General features: G+C 37.5%; 1 protein-coding gene across 1 annotated transcript; it reads left to right on the forward strand.

The window, feature by feature from the left end:
• Positions 1 to 5,151: 5,151 nt before the first annotated feature.
• Positions 5,152 to 6,853, forward strand: LOC111901020 (uncharacterized). Its single transcript, XM_023896889.3, has 2 exons — positions 5,152 to 5,638; positions 5,917 to 6,853. Exons 1-2 carry the CDS (start codon positions 5,348 to 5,350, stop codon positions 6,643 to 6,645), a joined length of 1,020 nt encoding a protein of 339 aa, XP_023752657.1. The 5' UTR covers positions 5,152 to 5,347; the 3' UTR covers positions 6,646 to 6,853.
• Positions 6,854 to 22,456: the final 15,603 nt, after the last annotated feature.

Below are 22,456 nucleotides of genomic sequence, written 5' to 3' on the forward strand. Positions count from 1 at the left end.
GCTCAATTATTTCTTTTGTGTATTTGTTTATTTTTTTTTTAAATGAACACTTTACTTTCAATAAGTTAGTACTTTTTTCTTATTTCTCTTAGGAAAGAGGGAATCATGCACGAGTTAGGAGGAATTTATGTGAGGTACCGGTGGTATCTACAAGGAACCATCCATTATTTAGTGGGTTAAGAGTGGTGGGTTGAGTGAGTTTCATACGCAGATTCACTAACCCGCTTCTACCATTTTCATCTTATGCAATAATCACTTGTACATTGTGCATCAAAACTTGTACCAAAACAATTTTATATGCTTGGGAAAATTTTCATACATGTCCTTGCAAAAATTAAGAATTATGTCTATATCCTTCCAAAGTTCATAATTACATATATATCCTTATTAACCTACTAAACTCACATTTATATCTAATTTTGTAATTTAATGAGTTATAAATCAATTTAATACAATAAACTATATTTATAAATAAACAATGCATATAGATTTACCAAATACCCTTTACACATTATTAAAGAAATATAACTAAATGCATTTAGTTAGGATCAAACCTAATTAAATGTGAGGATATTTCCTTGTGAAACCTCCTTAGTTGGATGTAAAAAAGAAGATCATTAACTTTACTTTAGCATCAAAAAAGAGTTGAAAAATCAATAATATTGAATGAAAATATTGATATTAAGTATTAACGTCATGATTAGTTCTTGGGTCTGTGAAGATAAAAAGATGATGCTTAATGATAGAGGTATGAAGCTTATTTGTGATGGTACCAGGAGTGTGACGACCATTAATGGCGTGATAACCTATGTGTAGTGAGTAAATTTCAGTACAACCCTTTGTCCATATGATCTTGCAGATTAGACAATAATGTCTTGGGGGTATTCGATTGCTACAATCACTCTAACATCCTTTTGAAGCTGCTCCCATATCTTTCATAAGTTAATAATGTAAATTCCTGTCCAACAAGATCCTCATCACCTCACCAAAAATCAAGGATTCCTCTTCGATTTCATCGGTCAAAACTTCCACAACTCCATAATCGCAACTATTAATTTGATGGTTAGCCACATTAAGGTCTAGTTGTTCTTCGTCTCCAGGAAAACCTAATTCCACCTTATCACATCCAGAACACTTAATCAATTTACAAGAAAATAAAGTTTCAGCAATGCTATCTCTCCTAATTCGAAACTTTTTTGAGTAATCAGAATCAGCAAGGATGATTGTCTTTTTCGATGGTTTCAAATATATCACCATTTTGAGCTCTTAAAATACTCCTTACAGTAATACGTTCGTGCAACAGATTTTAAAGATGTCATTGCACCAAACTCGAAACGAAATCCACAAAGATCAAATACTTCGATTATTTGAAAGATCTTTGGTGGGTTGTACCCGATTATCAAAAGCCCAATTCGATTGCACCCGACAAATCGAAAAGCTTCGATTGTGAAACAAATTCGGTATAAATTAAGGAATAACAAACGAACAAAAGAAATGAACAACGACTAAGAGGGAAGGTGATGGAGACCGATGATTGATCGATTGAGGGATTAAATTTCCCCCTCAAAACCTAAACAATTTCTAGCAAAAAAAAGAATAAGATTTAATTTTGGATATAACGTGTAAATGGTATTTCGGTAAATTTATATGTATTTTTTATTTATAAATATAATTTCTAGTATTAAATTGATTTATAACTCGTTAAATTATAAAATTGGATATAAATGTGAGTTGGTAGGTTAATAAGGATATATACGTAATTATGAAATTTGAAAGAATATAGACGTAATTGTTAATGTTTGCAAGGACATGTATGAAATTTTCCCCATATGTTTTTAGCTAGTTTGTATATTTTTAGTAACTATTTTCATTGGCTTGGGTGTTCTAAAAACTATCTCATTCTAATACTCCCATAAAGCCCAACTAGACATGAAAAATTGCATCAAAGACACTTCATTTGTAAGTTGGTAGTTGGGTGCAAACGGGTCTGAGTCTAGCTTAAGCATGCTAAATTCATTTAATATTTTTGTGCTCGAGCACGAGCTCAGCTCGTTTTGAGCTTTATTATAACGTCTCATTTTTCACAACCAAATTTTTTATTTTTAAATTAGATAAAATATTTTTTCCATAAAACCAAGTCAAGAAAACTGTAAGTATCAAAATGCAATCATCCCAGAGTATCATAATAATACGAAATCACAAAAGCTGTCAATAAGTGTGTATAGTTAAGCCTTCACCTTCCCATAATCATCTGAAGTACTCAAAACACATTTAAATCCACAACTGTAAGCACGAAGCTTACTGAGTTCCCCAAAATATCACATACAACACATCATAATAAACAATTATGAGTTATCAACAACTTTGGGACTATCAGTAGTCCTATAGGCTAACAACAACCCTATGGGTTATCAGCAACCCTGCGGACTATCAAATCTCCTGGAGTTATCAACAACTTAATAAATACACATAACCATAATCAACAAATAGGACTCAGTTAGTCTAGCATGCACCCTACTATAACATACATAATATAGTGAGAAGTCTGACCTCATAAATAGAAGACTAACACAACAACTCTTTAACAATGAAGACTCGTACTATGAATCATCAAATCATCAATATAAAAGTACCCTCTTAATTTACTCCGTAAACCCCTCAAGTTGACCAAAATTCAACCCGGTCAAAAAGTCAACGGTCAAAGTCAGCCCCAACTTACGTCCACATCATGGCAGCTGCACGACAAAACATGTATGGTGACACCAGCCACCACATCGTGGCAAGCAGACTGCCACATCGTGGGAACTGGTCTCTCACAGATTAATGAATTAAACTTTTAGCATTTAACCCCATGAGTTGGTCTCTTACAGATTAACAGATTAAGATATTAACCCTTAACTTCATGAACTACAAATCTCATATCTGAACCTTCCCAAGGTCTTGATGGATAAAGTTTCCAACTTTATCCATTATGACATACCAATAAGCCAAGATCTCAAATCCTAAGCTCTTAATGGTTGCACCCATTGCATGGACACTAAACTAAGTCCTGAAAGTCCCCTTTCTAACCACCACCATGGTCTAGAAGTCAAATAAGGCACACAAAGGTTATGGAGTTCACACAAACTCCAAGAATAAGAAGATATGGACCAAAAAGCTCATAAAATGACTTAGAACTAGATCTAGAGAACTAATGAGCAATGTGAAGACTTTATGCGACTTTATGCCTCCAAAAAACCAGAAACGTGATGAAGATGCAAGATCTAAGTTGGAACCAAGCACACAAGCACCAAAATGGACTCCTTTTTCTTTCAACCTTCAAAAAAATGGCTTCACGCACTTAAAACATACATATGGAGGCTAGGGTTTGGATGATGTATGATTTTAAAGGGTGGAGGTTGTCAAATGAGGCAAACTTAAGAGTTAGTGTCTTTAAATAGAGCACAAAGTCAGAGATCTAAGGTTTTTCACCAAAATAGTTGCCCCATCGTGGTGCTTCGCGGCTCCACGTTCTTAATTAGACGATGCCATGTCGTGGGGCCTCAACCACCACGTCGTGGCTCACCCTAAAATCCTCAAAACTTATATTAAAATAAATTAAACTTGGAAAAACATTACCTGAAAAACGGATAAATGGGTGTTACATTTATGGCATGAAGCTCGAGATCGACTCATGAAGAACTATATGGACTTGGGCTCAACTTGTATACAATATACCAAAATTCCTTAAATATACATTTGTTAAAATACGTATTTATTTTAATATATAAAAATAAAAATATATTTTATTATTATTATTATTATTATTATACATATGTAAGCTTGTTTAGGCTTTCGAGGCTAATCAAGCTTAGGAACAAACGCTTGAGCTCACTCTTATTTAATAAACAAATCTAATATTAAGTTCGAGCTCGTTTAAAATCGATCTCAGGTCTAGTTTTTAACAAGTCGATCCCGAGTAGCTTACGAGTACCTTGATTCGTTTGCACCTCTAGTCTAGTTGGTACTCTGAATTCGATATTCGCATACCAATAAATAACCAGTATGTCAAAATTCCTCCAACCTCAAATGGAAATAGCAAAAGGACACGAAATAAATAAAAAACAAGGTCCAAGGTTTTAGTGTGTGAATCACACGTCACATACAATAACTTATCCAATTATATCCCCCTTTTGTGCACGTTTTCTTTTGTTGGTAATTATAAAGCTTCATCCGTCAAGCTAACACGTTAAAAATTAAATGAACTATAATTTGCGGCAAGTAAAACAATACAATGAATGTGGAGAGTTTCTGCTGTGATTTTGATAATTTAAGTAGTAAGATTGGTGGATATGAATCGTTTTCATCCCTTTGATACCTAACATCATCTCTCTTCCTTGAGTCACTAGTCCAAACATTTTTCCCATTTAGTCAACCACATCAAAATGTAAGATATCAAAGCAAGATTGTACACAACCATGTAATGACGAGAGAAGAAGTAGGATAACGAAGAGGAAAACCCTTTGTACTAGGACACCTAAAATGGTAACCATCCTTCCCAGATGCATCCTTTGGGCATAGTGTGTACCCTCATAGTAAATTCGAAAAGATCTAGAATGTATGCGGTGCCGTACGAGATTATCTTTTGAAAATCCTTAGTATACTGATAATAGCTTTTAGTGAGCTGTCTAGTAACACCGCTGACGATGGCTACTTGCATATATGTAAAATTAGCATTATAGACATATATTTTGTTTATGCTTCCGTCACGTAACAACTTTAGCACGTCTTATGATTATGTCTAAATTATGCATGTTTCATATATGAGTGTTAACATTACCTAAATAAGCAAAATGTGATATAGATATTATATAAAATCATTGAACTTTTCACAAAACTTACAAAAAACCCAATCCATTTAAAAAAGGCAATTTAACATGGTACATGTTCTTTGTTGACATTACCTAACATAATAGTTTTTGGAAAATGCAATGACTTTAGACTTTAATAACAAAGTTTGAAACATAATTGATCAACTAGAGATAAGTTAAAGCATGTTGTTATTTATTAATACATGACCAAAAGTGTCATAATGGTATAGTATAGGGGTAATATGTGTGCAATATTACTTACATCGGAGTTATTTAAATATAGAGGTTGGGGGTGGTGGGAGACTGGGAGTTGGGGGATTTTGTAAAGAAAGGGGAAGACGAAGAAGCGGCAATTTCGGCCACTCTCGCTCTTGTACTTTGATTTCTCATCAACGTTTTATCTCTTTCTATTTCTTTCCCTAAATACATGCAACCCTAACAATTCGATCGATTCCACTCTCTCTCTCTCTCTCCCTCTCCTCTCTCTCTCTGGGGCTATGGCGGATGATAAGAGAAAGAAGAAGAGAGGGAGAAGCAAGGTTTTCAGGTTTTGCTTTCGGTCCTCCGCCGCCGACGAAGCGTCTTCATCTGGTAATAAATCCGATGGCCTGGAAACCAAAAACGGACGGTTAGGAAAACCGGTTTTGACAGGGAAAGAGTTGCTTCCGGAGGGGAAGATGGTCAACGGTGGCGTCGCCGATAGCGGCGGTGATTGCGTTGTGAAACGTCCGTCTCCTCGACGACGATTCTCTCGTGTACTTAAAGCCGTTTTGTTTGATTCAATGAAGGTTAGTTCTTCAATGTTCAATCGCTTTCATAAACCGCGTCGTATTGGTTGTTTTTTTATTCAATTATGTTAACCGATTCATAGAAGTCAGCGCAATCGTATTGGCTTTTCCCGCATTTCTAGAATTAATGAGAGTAATCCACGTTTGATCATTTCTGTTGAGTCTTTGAACATTCATCTTCTGTATCTTCTGAAACGATATATAGTTTCATGCTTTTGTTATATCAATCAATTTTTTAACGAATTGACTGATGTTTATCTTCATTTTCAAACCGACAGACGAAGAAGAAGAAGATTCGCAGAAGTTCTTCCAAATCTTCGATTGCTTCAGATACGAGCGAGTCGTCTTCTTCATCAAGCGAGAAAATCGGCAAATCATTTGAAGACATTAATGCATGTAGTAAGGAATGTGCAGATTTGGATGATTCTTGTAGTCATTCAAATCTATTCTCATCTTCTTCCCGAACAACTCTTTCCTCAGCCTCTACCTCATCCTCTTCGTCCATTAATTCTAATTCCCGATGGTCTTCTGACCAAAAATCATCATCCCGTTTAGATTCAGTCGATAACAGAGATTCTGTTCCATCAAATTCATCAATCTCAAACAAATCAAATCGTATGAACTCCACTTCTCGATCATCCTTTGAGCAAAAAGTATCTTCTGCAATAGATACACCCATCATTTCCATTTCAAGACCTTCCTCATATCAAAAGGAATTATCCCGACTGGATTCGAGAACTTCGGTTTCATCCAAATCCGATAAGATCAAAAATGGAAGCATCCACTGGTGTTTATTTCTTCTCCTTAGCCTAATTGTACTCGTGATTTGGGGCAGACTCTTCTCCATTCTCTGGACATCAATCTCGTTTTACTTTGTGCCTCGCCCCAGGCTAAAACGAGTCAACTCAGTACCCACCACGACCGAGTTTCTTGATTTTGACTCGGACCAGTACAAGAAAAAAGTAATCATGGCTGGATTGCTTGATAGGACTCGTCCGATTCGGTAACACTACAGGAAAAATATCAGATCAGTTTGTAGTCTGTACGGAATGTGTATAAAAATGTGTAATGTATAAAAACTAAAACTATTCACAGAAAAATGATTAGTTTGATTTTCATTTTGTAATGGAAGAAAATTTAGAATCCTTTTCCACAATTATTATATTCATGAAATGATGGATTGATGGATTTTGATTTTGTCTTGCAACGGTTAAATGTTGACGTATGTTGATTTTGATATTTGGTAATTGGATTTGATTTTTTTTTAATATATAAAATTGTATGTGATTTTTTGTATATAAAAAATAAGATTTGATTTTTTTTTTTTTATATAAAAGGGTCAACGAAAATTTGGTGTAGGTTGTAAAGTAGGTGGATACTTTGTAAGATTTTTTTTGTTTCCTTTTACATGTTTTTTTGCTTTATACTGAGTTCTAGATATCACCTGCTCCAGTTTGTTTCTTTTTTGGGGTAATGTAATAATTAATAGTGAATAATGACGACTTGTTGCTTACTCTTTTCTTTTTATTCATTTTTTGGACATGTAATAATTTTGTTTTCTATTGAAGTTTTTATCATCTTAAGTAAATTGGATAGATATTAGGTTAAATGATATAAGTCAAATTGAGGAATTTTATTAGTATGTATCGCAAGTAATAAATAATTTTGTATAATTAGGAAATTTATGATTAAAGTAAGAGTAAAATTGAACTTTTAAAACTGTTAATTGTGAATTTAACTTTTAATCGAAATTTAAAATATTATCTTTTGGCAAGAAGCAACTATATTACTAAACACGTTTTTTTTATTGGTAAACATAATGGGAACTCCTTACATTACTTAAACATGCAAACATAAGGCATATCTATTGTAAGTGTAGAAATGGAATGAGTTTAAGAGATGAAGATTAAAATGATTTTCTTATTACATGCAATCATCTATTAAATCGTACACACACACACACGTAAACAAGCGCCATACTTGCTAACCTATACGTAGCAAACCAACTAACAAGTAACAAAGTTAATACTACCACTAACTAACTTAATTGTTACTTAAATATCTCCCTCAATATGGACTTGTAAAGAACTGTGTAGAGCCATCTTGGTCATAATTGGTAGCATCTTGAATCGATGAAGTGGCTTTGTGTTTGTGAATATGTCAACTAATTAATTGAAAATTTGTTTATATAAGTATCAACTCTATAGGTCTATGTCTTTAAAAAAAACTTTATAGTTCTGTGCAATAACTTTTCACGAACAAATGATAATCAAGATGCCAATTTTTCATGGCATAATTGGTGTCATAAAAAACCAAAGCGCGTCTTGAATTGTAATGCCATAATAACAAAGCAAGTGTTGGGGTCTTGAATTGTAATGCCAAAATAAGAAAGCAATTGTTGTGGCCATATGACTTCACTTGTGACAACAACATTAGCTCGATATTCAACCTCAATGAATGATCTTTAAAAAGTTGTCTATTACTTTGATTTCCATGTGATCAAGAAATCATCCGTAATGACAAAAAAATCAGATGACAAACCACACTGTATATGGGCAACCCGCCCGATCAATCAGAGCCATTAAACATTTGAAGTTCAAAACATGATTTAAGCGTATATGAAAATCCTTGTCTTGGTTTATGTTTTTAAAAATCATAATAAGTGGTCGGCCACATGTAGATGAGGGATACTAGGTTTGATAGCAAAGTTAATATATGAACAACATAGGTGATGCCTAACCTTGTGATATTAGATAAATGGGTCTAGCCCACTTGGCTAACAAGGAGGTCTTTAATCTAACAACTAACTAGGAGGTCATGGGTTCAATTCTAGGCATATGAGATATTTATATTATTTGCTGTTTCAAAAAAAAAATACATGATAATGCAAATCAATCTTCTAACTTAGTTGGATCATCCCAAGGTTCACTATGGAAGTTAGAAGCTCTATATTTGTGATGCATGAGATAATGAATATGTTTTGTTAAATGTGACTTAAGAATTAAAGATTGAATGACAAATTGGAGCGCATTTGGATTAGGGTTGGAGCACTTAGCTAATGCACTCCTAGCATGCTAAATGTACTCTACTCTATGGAGAAAGCCAAATGCGCTCCTGACCATGACCAAATGCGCTCTAACTCTTGATTATGTGCTGAGAACATGAAGAATGTGCTGCCATGTGAGAATGCGTTGAGCATGTAGTTTCAAAACATTCTTTATTGCTAAAATATGAATGTGAGTTTTAAAACATTCTTTATTGCTAAAATATGAATGTGGGTGAAAATGATGCGTTATTTAGAGTCCATATGCAAAAGTTATGAATTAAACAATATTTGGTGGCAATGTGTAACATAAGTGCGGGGGAGGTCATTACACATCACGTTCTCTACTCTCTAGTATTCATATATCACAATTATCATCTCCTACGTTAAAAGACCCAAAGGTCCCTACAGGGCAAGGTTTTATTCAAAATATGTGGTTTCTTTGTTGATTATTGTTTATAAATTGGATATGCATCTTAGGGTTATAAAATATGAATCATTATTTTCTGTTGCGTTATTAATATCTTAACTGTTTTAGAACAATCAAACTCCTACAGTTTATGAGAGCCACTTTTAGATATAATAATCACATTGTTTGCTCTTTAATTTTTGGTTAGATAGGGGCATCCTCCAATATTTATGTATTTTATATTTGTATTAAGCATGTTTTATAACATCATGGCATTCATAAAAAAAAAGTATGGGACCTAAGTTAATTTTACTTCCCTATAATTTTTCATGAACTCTCCTTAGGCAATATACAATATATTTACGTGTATATGTATGGAAATCGGTTCCTTGTGGTGACCTATTAATCGTTATACTTATCACTAAAGTAACATAATTTGTTTTCGGGCAGAGAATATCACATGTTAAAAAAGAAGGCAAAAATATAGTAATATAACACTCTATGTCCTATTATGTCAAAGAAAGTCATGACTATCGTTAATAAGTCCAAAATACTTGTTTAATTTTCTGAAAATTACTGATTAATCATTATACTTATCGCTAAAGTAACATAGTTGTTCATATGTCACATGTGTAGGGATTCTAAGATTATTAATATAATGTTTTCATTACTCATTACTTGTAACAAACATATTGTTGTTAAATCAGATAATCTTAGAAGGGTAGTGCTTGTACATATGTTATAACTATTATAATCTTATGAGGAAATTACATTTAGCAAAGTCTCAAATGCTTATGTTATTTGACAGTGTAGGAATGCTCAAGGGAAAAAAGTATGCGACGAAACCAAAACAACCATCATGATGCATCTATTATTTCACATCGTTCTTAACCATGATGTGCTTTTTTTTTGTTATGATGCAACTTGGCGTTATTAAATGTATTTCATTTGGTGGGGTTTGCAATTCATGGAGATCATTTACATTGTGTACAAGGAACGTTTTTATGGCATCTAAAACACCCATGTCCATATGTATTTATAACTCTAATATAGAGAACAAAGTCTACCTAGCAGACTTTAAAGGAAGAATTAAAGTTCAAAACCACCATTCCTCACTCTTTTGAGAGGACATGTATTAGATTAACTTGTGGTTACTTGATCTTGTTTTGTAAGAAAATTCATGATTTTTGGCTTGTGAATCCCATCAGCCATCACCAAACATGAACTTCATTTCCCTGTTGCTCGTTTTACTGTGTTATTCATTTAACTCAAAGCTCCAAGAATATCATTGTCTTTTAACCTTCAATATCTAAGTGGGCGTTTGTCATCTTAGATATATTCTCTTGTAAAATACAGTTTCTTATAACGAATAAACGAAAATGGAAATATGTCTCCAACTATGTCTCCATCCATGATATACATGCATGCAAGGGGAATATATATACCCTAAAACACCTATAAGACTTATCACACGAGGTGCATATATGAATTGAGACTTTTTCCAACACCCAAACTGACATTACTTGAAACCTAAGAGTTTTAGTTTTTTTGATGTCATTCTATATGTATTCAAAGTTCATAAGTTCGGGTGAAAATCTTTATGTGATAGATCGCATGTCAAAACATCTGTATGAGATTAACAAACTAGATTTTGATGAAATGAAATTGGTGCGACATGATAAGTCAGTAGAAGAATATATGTTCTTTTTTAGCGACTTGTCTAATTGTATTGATACAACTGCTGTAGTTATGCCACACCCTCAGTCTCTGTAATACTCGGTTTCGGATTTGCTTCTTTATTCGGGGCTGCGGCCTAATCTTCAGTGGTCATGAGGCTTAGGACCTTGGGAAAGGAAGAATTTGGCTATTATTGAGTGTGGGTGTTATGGTCTAACTGACCCAAGTGTTCGATTGTGTCTTTGGAGGTCAGGGGTATAATCGTAATTTGATATTTCGGTCTTTTATGGATTTTGGTTTTTGTTTGGGAGGTTTTAAGGCTTAGGTGTGTTGTTAGAAGTGTAGGGCTTCTCGCCACCTTTTCGTGGATATAAGGTTCATTGGAAATGGACCTAATATGAGGAAGTTATGGCATTTTGAAGATATTGGTAAATTGGCCCCTAATGGAAATAGTTGGCGAAATGGTCCCATGCATGCAAGGAGGGTATGCACGTGTTCGACTAAGTACAGCCAGCGTAAGCTGGGGTACACCCAATGTAAGATTGGAAAGTGGATGCGGGTGTTTGAGCAGTACGCCCAATGTACAGGTGCTACGCCCAACGTAATGTGCAGGATCCCAAAACCCTAAATTTTAGGGTTGGCTCACTATTTAAACACCTTAAGTCCCAGGTGTTAGCCTCTCTTTCATCCTCCATTGTCCTCCAACCAAATCTCGAACCCTAGCCCCATCCAAAAGTGTTATGAGCTCTTTTTGTGCTTCTTTGGTGGGTTTTAGTGAATATTCAAAGAGTGGAAGCTTTATGTAAGGTGGTGAATCAAGGGAAGGCTTGTAGATCTCGACTCTTTGCTCGATTTCTAGCTCTTTAAAGGTAAAAAGTTCTTAACTTGCACATTAGAAGTTGAGATCTAAGATTATGTGTGTTTTGTTCCCATTTTGATCTCATGGGTGAGATCTAGTGGTTGGACACCACTCTAGGAGCTTTGAGTTGATACTCTTAGCATTTCTGAGGTTCTAAGTTCATAAAAATGCTTGTTTGATGCTTAGAGATGGTCCATACATGTTCTAGTTGGGTTTTAATGAGTTAAGATGGTCATTGGGTCCTTAAGACATGTCTTGAGTTCTGGAGAAATTGCGGTTATGCCCCGCGTAACTGATGGTACACCTAGTGTACCATCTTTTGGTCGTGATCCATGTTTCCTTAGGTATGCCCAGCGTAGCTGAGTGTATGCCCAACGTTTGACGTGGTTGAGGCTTAGTGTGTTTTTGGGCTTCGTACTCTTGCGCCATCTTGTTGCTTTGGGTCTTTCGAGTCGTCTAAGATTTTTTATTAGTCTAAGGGAATTATTGGGCTTAGGATAAGGCTCACATGGGGATTGGGCCCAATTTGGAAAATTGGGCCATTAGTGGGCCTTTGTTAATCTTTCGGTTTTGGGCCTTATTGGTCTTAGGCTTGGGCCTCAGTTTTGGTTCATGTTGGGTCAGTGGTAAAATGGTTATTTTACCCCAGGTTTGGATTATGGACTATAGTTTGGAATGCAATTGCTAATTGGATGTTATTTTAGTATGGATAGCTCGGGAGGTCATTTGGGCGACAACTAGAGATTTCTCGTAGTGAGCTTCAGCATTCGAGGTGTGTCTCCTCACCGTTCTATGGTTCGAAGGCACCAATGTTGACCCATTTGGTTTATGTATTGTAGAAAGACCTGGGGGAAAACCTTAGCAGTTGCATGAAAGACCAGGAGGCGGCTTCTGGAAAACTGTATGCAAGACCAGAGCATGAACTTTGGCAGTTATTTTGTTAGTAATGGTAGGTTGTATGATAGTTGTCTTTGTGATGCTTGCATGGAAGACCAAGAGGTGGCTCCTGACACTTGTCTATAAGACCCAGGGTTTTGGCCCTTGGCCTGGCAGGGAAGACCACGAGGCGGCTCGTGGCGTAATGGCAAGACTATGGTGAATATAGCACCTTTATTGATTGTTGTATATGCATTATATGTATTGTAACGCCCCGATCCTCAGGTATTAATTAATTAAGAATTTCTGGATAAAGCTCTACTCGAAGATTTGGTCGACCTACTCGTCGAGTAGCAGCGGGGTGAGAACACGTGTTTAGTGACCTACTCGGCGAGTCCACTATTGGGACTTGGCGAGTAGGAGTTGGCAGATGAAACCCTAAATCCCGGGGTTTGCACCCCTATTTAAAGGAGCCTCAGCCTCCTTTGGGCCTCCTTACACTCTTTGAGATCCCTTGAAACCCTAATTTGTGTGTGTGTGTGCCTTGGTGTGGGTTGAAGCTTGGAAAAGAGGATCTTGGAGGAAGGAAGCTAAGAGTGCAAAGGAAATTGAAGCAAGAAAGGAGTGGGAAGCGGGTTTTGCCTCAGCTAGTATCGTTTGAAGGTATCAAAGTACCATTATTACTTCCTTTTCTTCCCTTTTGTTGAGTTCTAGGGCTTTTTATGGATTTTCAAGTTGGGATGTTGAGCTATGGGTTAGATCTGAAGTTGTAACTTCAGATCTGGACCCTCCTTGGATGCTAGAGTCATAAAGTTGTTGTATTGGTTGTGGTTGAAGTCCCTCTTGGACTAGAAGCTCCATTAAGAACTTAAAATAGACATTTGGAGCCTTTTATAACCATGCATGCACGTGAAGTTTGCAACTTTATGTGGTAAGTATGCCCTAGAAGCTTGGATCTGTGATTTGGAGCCGTTGCATGGCTCAAAACAAGTCTGTATGGAAAGAGGACTGGATGGACTCAGCGAGTCGCAAGAATGAACTTGGCGAGTCACTTGAAGATGGTCATTGAACTCGGCGAGTTGGATGAACAACTCGGCGAGTCGGATGGTTTTTCCCTAGGATATGCATGCATGTGTACCCGTCGAGTGGCAAGGAGGAAACTCGACGGGTGGCCTTAAGGATTGATCAGGATTCGAAGGAACTCGACGAGTCACTCCGATGACTCGGCGAGTGGCCGAGTGTAGTCGGCGATTTGAGGTCAACATGGACTGTTGACCTTGACTAAGGATTTTGACCTTGATCAGGAATCACTAAGAGGTTATGGGGTGTCTCATAAGAGTGAGAACTTATGAGTATATTGTGTTATGGTTATAGGTGGTGGAGCCAGTGTCAAGTGATCTGATAGTTGGAGTTTTCATTACGAATCGACATCTGCAAGGTGAGTTATCCTCAATATATCGATAGGGTCTATGGCACCAAGGCCGACCCTTTATGATTTACATCCTGGTTTAGGATGGTTGCTTTGTTATTGCCATGTTAGATTTCATCCTGGTTTAGGATGGGTGTTATGTTATTGTTATGTTAGAATTCATCCTGTTTAGGATGGTTGTTATGCTAGAGATCGGTTAGATCGGTTGTCATGGTATGCTACATATGATTCTGATCTGTTAGATCGAAATCAGGATAGATAGTATGTTATGCTTTTATGATCCATAAGGATTGGTATGTTAGTGACCTGTTAGGTCGATGCTCTAATTACGAGTGAAACTCTATGATTGATGGTAAATGAGATAGATATGTTTGCTATGTGTATGTGTAAGTATATGATAGTATGCGTACATGGTTAGTTGTTTTTTGGTTAGGTTGAGGCGGTCCTGCTTTGTGCTGAAGGCCAACACACCCTCTGAGCGGTCCGGGGAGACTGCAGGCCCACGCGGCGGACCAGTCATGCCAAAGGCTCGGGACAAATTCAGATAGACTGTAGGCCCAGTAGGGCAGATCAGTCCGACCGATGGCCCAGTATGTATGATGTTTGATTGATCGTTATGGCTATGGTTTCTGCCAGTGTGGTATTGGTATTTTGGGGGTAGCTCACTAAGCCCTCGGGCTTACAGTTTTCAGTTTATTGTTTCAGGTACTTGAGGAGAGCGAGGGAAGGCAAAGGCATGACCGTACTGCTCCTCATCCTCATGATCTATTTTGGGACGCTCTGATGATAAAAGAATTGGAAATGTTTTGTAAAAACAATTACTATTTGACTCTTTTGTTAGTATTAAAAGTTTAAATTTAGCATAAATTTTATGGATGTTACATGTATGGCTCATGATTATGTATGACATGTATGGTTCGTTTGGTAGGTATGGTATGTGGTATTCGGGGATCTCATTAAGCTTTGTGCTTACAGTTTGTGGTTTTGGTTTCTGGCACTTCCGGTTCGAAAGCAAGGGGTCCGACTTGATTGCAGCGCATACACATGTGTTTTCCGCAATATGTGATTTTAGGATTTAACTCTGATAATTGTTTTACTTATAAATGTTTTTAAATATTGGATCAAGTTATATCTATATGTTTTGATTATAATAGAAATAAAATTTTTATCCTTGATTTTTGGAATGTTACAGTCTCAATATGATAGATATGCTCTCACTAAAGAAGATAGAAAAGTAATTTTTTTTGGAATGAACTTGTGGTACTTTTTTCATCAATTGTTTGAATGTAAATCTCTTTAGTGAGTGATAATTTTTAAATTCTTTTATCTTCTTTTTATGATGGATAGGTATGTTAACTATAACATTGTAGACTTACGAGAATCGTGAGTGGATTTGCATATTTCATACTTATTATTTTCAATAAGTATGGTTATTGGAGACCTTTTTGGTTTAGGCACATATGTTATTTAATTTATTTAATATTGGACTATTGATATAAATGACAATGGAAATATTGAGTTTCCAAGTTTAAAGTTTAAACCGTGATAAAGTTATGATAGAATAGTACGTCCAATATAAAACACTTTTTGGTTTAGTAATTTAGTCAGCAAGAGGTACTATCTTACGTTTTCAGAGCCGGTCCCGAGGATTTAAATGCTCAGAACAAACCAGATAAAAATGTCCTTACTGCTATTATACGTTTTTTATTTTTAAATAAATAAATATAATATATAATAAAAAAATTGGGTCCAATGCAACTATCCACTTTGCCCTTCTCAACACCCCCATGTTGGTTTTCAAAAATGATATAAATCAAAATAATATTACTACTAGAAAGACGTCTAATTTACTACGAAAATTTCCAGAGAAAAAGAAAGTTGGAAGCACCGACCATTTTATGAAAAACCAACACAAAGAAAACCCTAACTTATATATTACCGACAGAATACTGCCAATAAGTAAAATCCGTTGGAAATTTCCGACCCTTTTTCCAACCAAGATAAATAATTTTTTTTTTGAAAAAAATGTAAGTTTCCTCGAAATTGTGTCGGATATTTTCGACCATTTTTCCAACCAAAGTAATTAGTATCATTTTAAGAGGCAAATGAGATATTTGATCCCTACAAAGAGGTTTAATGAAACAACCAAACAGAACAAATAGGATGCGAAGATACTTATATAATAATGTCTAACAAACTAAAACAAACAATATGTCAACAAACAACAATAGCGAGACAAAAGATTTAACATGATTTCACAACCGAAGAGGTTGTATATATCCATAAAAGAGGGATAATATCTTGTATATTGCACAGTCAAAGGATGATGACAAAACTTACCGATTGTACAAATATTGATCAAAAGTAAGAAAATTCATCAAAAATCACCTAGGAGAGAAGAATGAAGCACTAGCCCTAAAATGAGTGAAATTCAACAATTTAAATGAAAACAACCCAAAATGGTTACTTCAAGTGGTCGAGCCAAGTGATCATTTGCCGAAAAATTGAAAACCATCACTTGAAGTGACGACAAACTAACGAATATTGTATGATAAGAAAATACCACACCATGATCACTTGAAGTTGCCAACAAGTGGCGATTTCTTATTGTCATGAATTTCTTCCAAGATCTTCAAACCAGTTGCATCTATATACATTGTCTTTTAAGATTACAACACTCCAATTTGATATCATCAGTGGCAGACCCTCTTAGGGGCAGAAGGGGCCATGGCCCCCCCGCTTTTTGCTCTCCTAATTAAGATTTATATAATCAAGTTGGAAAAGAAATACCATAATGACAAGCTTCCCTCGGTGTCCAAATCATTGTAATACATACATACATACAATATATACCTAATATATTAAAATTATGCAATCTAAATATTAACTAAAACAATACATAATCGATAACAAAAAATTTCGGAAGATCACCTACCAAATAAAACACAAACCTTATTTTTTTAGGAATCTGTAAATAAGGAAATAAATCCTTATTAAAATCTATAAAAATCCCAAAGATTAAATCAAATTTACAACGATTTAAGTCAAACTTTTTAAGAAAACTGAAAAGTGTAAACCTAGAACCCCAAATTTTATATCGGCCGCCGGAAAAAACCTTCTTGAAACTCACCGGAAGAACAACGTTGTCCGTCAAAACCATTGTCGTCTTGTACTCTTTTCCGATCGTCGGATTGTTCGCCGCCTTCACACTGTACGCGTTCTCTCCGCTTCGCTGGTTGTCGGAGCCTGGACTGCTGAGAGTTTACCTCCGTCGTGCACTTGTATGCTAGTCGGTTTTCGATTTCCCTCTCAAAGGTATATTCTTCGTCGTCTTCTGCAAGTAGTCTCTTTGTCTTTTGTTTTCTTTGTATCTATATTTCTTTCTTTTCTCTCGATGGTCATAAAACACATACAAAAGATAACAGAAGAGAACAAAATATTTCCTCATTAATTATTATGACTACACCTAAGAGGCTAACACCCTATAAAGTTTATAGGTAGTTCTTACTGAACTAGAATATATATCTTTTACCTATTAGCTCATCCATTATACCCACCACTAATCACTATAGTGGTAGGTGCCATCTCATCACCACATTCAACCATTAAACCTATGGGATACCCACCACTATATTCTTCTTAGGTGTAGAGCCAAGGGGCTCGGAAGGGATGAAGGGAGGGAGTCTTGGAGTCTCAGTGTGATTCTGATCAGGAAATTGTGTATGTAGTAGTGGTTCATCGTGGGGGATGTTTGGAGATGTCATCAGTGTATCGGGTTTTCCCAACCTGAGGGTGCTAGAGCTAGTTCAACATGTGTATGTGATTGCAAGAGGAGAACTCATGGGAGTTGCTTTGAAGAATGTGTCTTTCTGTCAGCATAATGACTAGAGTTGGACTCGAATCGGGAATTCGGTGGTGCATGGTTATTTCTAGCTCATATGGGTTGAGTGATGGTTGTGATTTGGAGCAGTGTTGCATCATGAGTAGTACTCAGTTGTTAAGTGGAGTTATCAGAGGGTAAAGCCGGTGGCCGGCTTGAGACGGTGGTCAGGACACCGCAAGAAAGGAGGTAGTGAGTTCCGGTTTCGATGGTTGTGTTTTGAGGAACCTGGTTGGGTTAATGTCAGGTGATGCGTGGCAGGAGTATTTCTAAGAGTTGAGTTGTTGCAGGCTTCGAGGACGAAGCCTAATGTAAGTGGGGGAGAATTGTAACATCCCGGAATAGCAAGAGTAAAGTTGAAGGGCTAAAAGAGTAAAATGGGAAGGAGCGACTCGGCGAGTCCACGAGTGGACTCGGCGAGTAGGGTCGCGACTCTAGTCGCGTGTTAAATGACCAACTCGGCGAGTAGCATGGGTGGACTCGGCGAGTTGGTGCTGAGTGGAGAAAACCCTAAATCCAGAGGTTGAGCCCTATATAAAAAACATTATGTCTCCTCCCCAGCCTCCTTATCACCCCTTGAGTTCCAGAAGCCCTGATTTCGTGAGAAAACACCATTGTTGAGTGAATTAGAGCTTGGAGAAGGGTATTTGGTGCTTTAAGCTTGAAGATTGGAGGCTTGTATCAGGAAGCTTGGGGGAAACAACAATCTACAGTTGGTTGGGCTCATTCCAAGGGTAAGGAACCATTTCCTTAAGCTATTTTCTTCATGGGTTCATGTGTGGTGGTTGGTATGGCATCTAAAGTGAGATAGAAGCTTGGATCTGAGGATGCTACTTCAGATCTGAGCTTGTGATGGTCCTATATGTCATAAAGTCCCTGTTGATGAGTGTTTGAAGGAGCTATTTTGTCCCAAACCCTAGCCCTAGAGTGCAAAGTGCCTAGATCTCCTTGGATTCACGTATAGTTTGCCACTTTACGTGATGGATGGCCTTAGGAAGGGTAGATCTATGGTTTGGATCATCTGCATGGCTTGGAAAGCCTCTATATGGATTCAGACCCGATGGTACTCGGCGAGTCACATGGGTGGACTCGGCGAGTTGCTTGAAGATAGGCTGGGACTCGACGAGTTGGAAGAACAACTCGGCGAGTTGGATGAAGATGGTATGGAACTCGACGAGTTGGAAGAACTACTCGGCGAGTAGGTTGAAGATAGCCTTAGACTCGACGAGTCTGTTCTTGGACTCGGCGAGTCTTGTCGAAGAGTCCCAATCTTTTCTGGTTGAGCCGTGAATCGGTGAGTCAAGGGGATGACTCGGTGAGTTGTGTGTGAGTGGACTCAAAGTTGTTGAACTCGGCGAGTCTCGGGGTGACTCGGCGAGTTGAGTCGCGGTTTGGGGAATTTCTGAGAATGGGGACTCGACGAGTCATCGGGTTGACTCGGCGAGTAGAGTCAGTCAGGGGTTGACTTTGACCAAGGGTTGACTAGTGGTTTTCAGGGGCATTTTGGTAATTATTGGATATTGTTTTGAGTTCAGTGCCTTGGTGGTTGTCTAGTGGTGGAGGTCGTATCAGTAATCGGAGCAGCTTGGGTTATCTGTTCAGTCGGCAGTTTCGAGGTGAGTTATCCTCACTATATCAACAAGGTCTAAGGCACCAAGGCCGGCCCTTATCGGATTGAGATCCGGGTATTTTGTTGTTATGTTATTGCTTTGATATGTTTGCATCCTGGTAGCTAGGATGGTATATGTTAGAGACCTGGTTGAGATAGGTATCCCAAGATGTAGGGTGATGCTATGCTAGTGACCGGTTAGGTCGATATCCTGGTTAGGATGATGATATGTTATGTGATCTGTTTGATCGGCTTGTTGATTGTGAATTGCTATATGATTGGATGTTTAGGTGCACATGATTGTTTGGACTGGAGTTGGGTTGAGGCGAGTCCTGCTTTGTGTTGTAGGCCAAGATACCCAGGGCGGACCGGTTGTCCCGAAGGCCCAGCGAGCGGTCCGAATAGGCTGTAGGACCCAAGAGGGCGGACCAGACGTGCTGAGGCTCGGAGAGCGGACCAGGCCGACTGAAGGCCCGGTGCGGGCGGACCAGTCATACTGTAGACTCAGATAGTGGACCAGGTGGATTGAAGGCCCGATGCGGGCGGACCAATCACACTGCAGACTCGATGTATGTGGTTAGATTCGGAGAGTGGACCAGGTGGATTGAAGGCCCGGTGCGAGCGGACCAATCACACTATAGACTCGAGGTATATGGCTAGACTCGGAGGGTGGACCAGGTGGATTGTTGGCCGGTGCGGCGGACCAGTCCCACAGTAGACCCGAAGTGCATGGTTGTTCTGTGATCGGATATGTTATGGCATGTTATGCGTGTATGTTATATGTGGTTGGTATTTTGGGGATATCTTACTAAGCTTTCGGGCTTACAGTTGTGGTTTAATGTTTTTTAGGTTCTTCAGGAGACCGTGACAAGGCGAAGGCGTGATCGTACCGCTCCTCATGTTTTTGTCGTGAAGTGATTCTGGGAACACTTAAAATAAATTGTATTGAAAACCTTTTTGTAATAACTTTAATGAAATCGGGTTGTTTTCGAAAATTTTAAATTGGTTGAAATTTTTGGTCATTACAGAGAGATAGAGAGACATGGAGAGAGAGAAAAATTTATTGGATGTTGTTGTTCGTTCCCCTCACCACATTTGACCACGTATTTTTCCACCACTAAGAGTATGGGGTGGTGTTCACATTTTTTGTCCGTGGCCACATAGACCTCGAATATTAGGACTGTGCACTATTCGGATAAAACCGAAGTATCCAATTGGACAGTTTGGATTGGACTATTTGGTTCGGATATTCGGATTCGTTTTCAACAAAACCGAATTATTATTTTGAATTTCGGATTGGTTTTGGTTTATAAAATAAGAACCGAATAGTCCAAAAAAACCGAATAAACATTTATTATTTATCTATTTATAATATATATCTATAGTTTTTTTTATTAATTTTGTAATTTATTTTTTCAAATAGGAACGTTTCACCCGATAAAAAAACATTAATATGCATTTTCACTCAAAAGTTTTCTATCTATAAAATATTTATCTATAATATATCATCTTATTAGTTGTTTATAAATTTCAAATCACAACTAAGTAATTTGCTTTTGCTTCTTGTGTAAAGTTTAGTAATATTATAATAATTTGTCGTGTTAAAATGTTTCGGTTTTTGAAAATCGAATTATAAAAACCGATCCAACCGAATTGTAATTGGATCAAATCGGATTGGATTTAAATTTAGTTTGGACTATCCGGATCCATGTTTTGAAAACCGAAATCAATTTGGATTCACTTGTTTGGATCGGATCAAACCGATCTATCCAAACGAACACCCCTAACGAACATGCTCATTATGAGTATACCATAAGGCCTTAGTTAAAGTTTATTATTTATGTAGAATCATGTAATTCAATATGCTTATTATTTAGTATTATTTGTTGATTTATTTGTAAAATGTAAATAGAAAGATAAAAATATAAATATATAGTCTATTATTACAATATGGAAGTAAATTTTTTTTGAACTGACAAATAAAATAAATAGATAAACAGACATCTAGCAAGTAATTAGAAGTTGCATAATAAGTACAAGTTGTAACGACCCAAAAATCGCGACTAAAAATTTCTTTTAAAACATTACTAAAAATGGATTTATAAACAACGTATCATAAGTCAAACATAACCTTCGAGTATTAAATTCAAAACATAATATCATTATCAGAGTCAAACATTCCCAGGCTAACTGACTATGGTGTGTGCTCTGCAATCTTTCCGAGCTCCTCTTTTGAAAACCGAGTACCTGAAACTAAAACTGAAAACCGTAAGCACGAAGCTTAGTGAGCTCCCCCAAACTACCACATACCATACAATAACACATAAACACATATTGGGCCTTGCCCACTGCATCGGGCCGAAGCCCGGAAACTGCATCGGACCAAAGTCCGGAACTGACTGGGACCTTGTCCCCTGCATCGGACCGAAGTCCGGAACTAACTGCATCGGACCAAAGTCCGGAACTGACTGCATCGGACCGAAGTCCGGAACTGACTGGGACCTTGTCCCCTGCATCGGACCGAAGTCCGGAACTAACTGCATCGGACCGAAGTCCGGAACTGACTGCGTTGGACCGAAGTCCGGAACTGACTGGGACCGTGTCCCCTGCATCGGACCGAGGTCCGGGACTGACTGCACATAGCATAGCATATCATAACCATTTATATTGCATACTGCATCGGGCCGTGGCCCGGAACATAAACACATACACATAGCACATAAAACATGTCTGAACCACGAAGACATCAAACATACGAACTACTACATCGGACCGAAGTCCGGAAACTACTATTAACTGGACGGGCCGGCATTGTGGCCTTAGACCCGCCCCTACGGAAAGGAGACTCACCTGAACTGCTGAGCCCTGCTGATAAACCTCTGGCTGCAACTCGACAATCCCCTGAACCGCTGTTCCTCCAGCTCTCCGAGCTATCAATATACATATAACACTTAGTCTGACAGTCAACTAAGTCAACTCTGGTCAAAGTCAACCTTCCAGGTCAACCCTACTCGCCGAGTCTTCCTAAAGACTCGC

This window comes from Lactuca sativa, chromosome 7 (assembly GCF_002870075.4).
Source record: "Lactuca sativa cultivar Salinas chromosome 7, Lsat_Salinas_v11, whole genome shotgun sequence".
Classification (NCBI taxonomy): domain Eukaryota; kingdom Viridiplantae; phylum Streptophyta; class Magnoliopsida; order Asterales; family Asteraceae; genus Lactuca; species Lactuca sativa.

Excerpts from the sequence above, each read along its gene's own strand:
- LOC111901020 (XM_023896889.3), top strand. The coding sequence starts at position 5,348 with ATGGCGGATGATAAGAGAAAGAAGAAGAGAGGGAGAAGCAAGGTTTTC. Across the intron at positions 5,639-5,916 it reads TTTTGTTTGATTCAATGAAG|ACGAAGAAGAAGAAGATTCG; the intron begins GTTAGTTCTTCA and ends TCAAACCGACAG.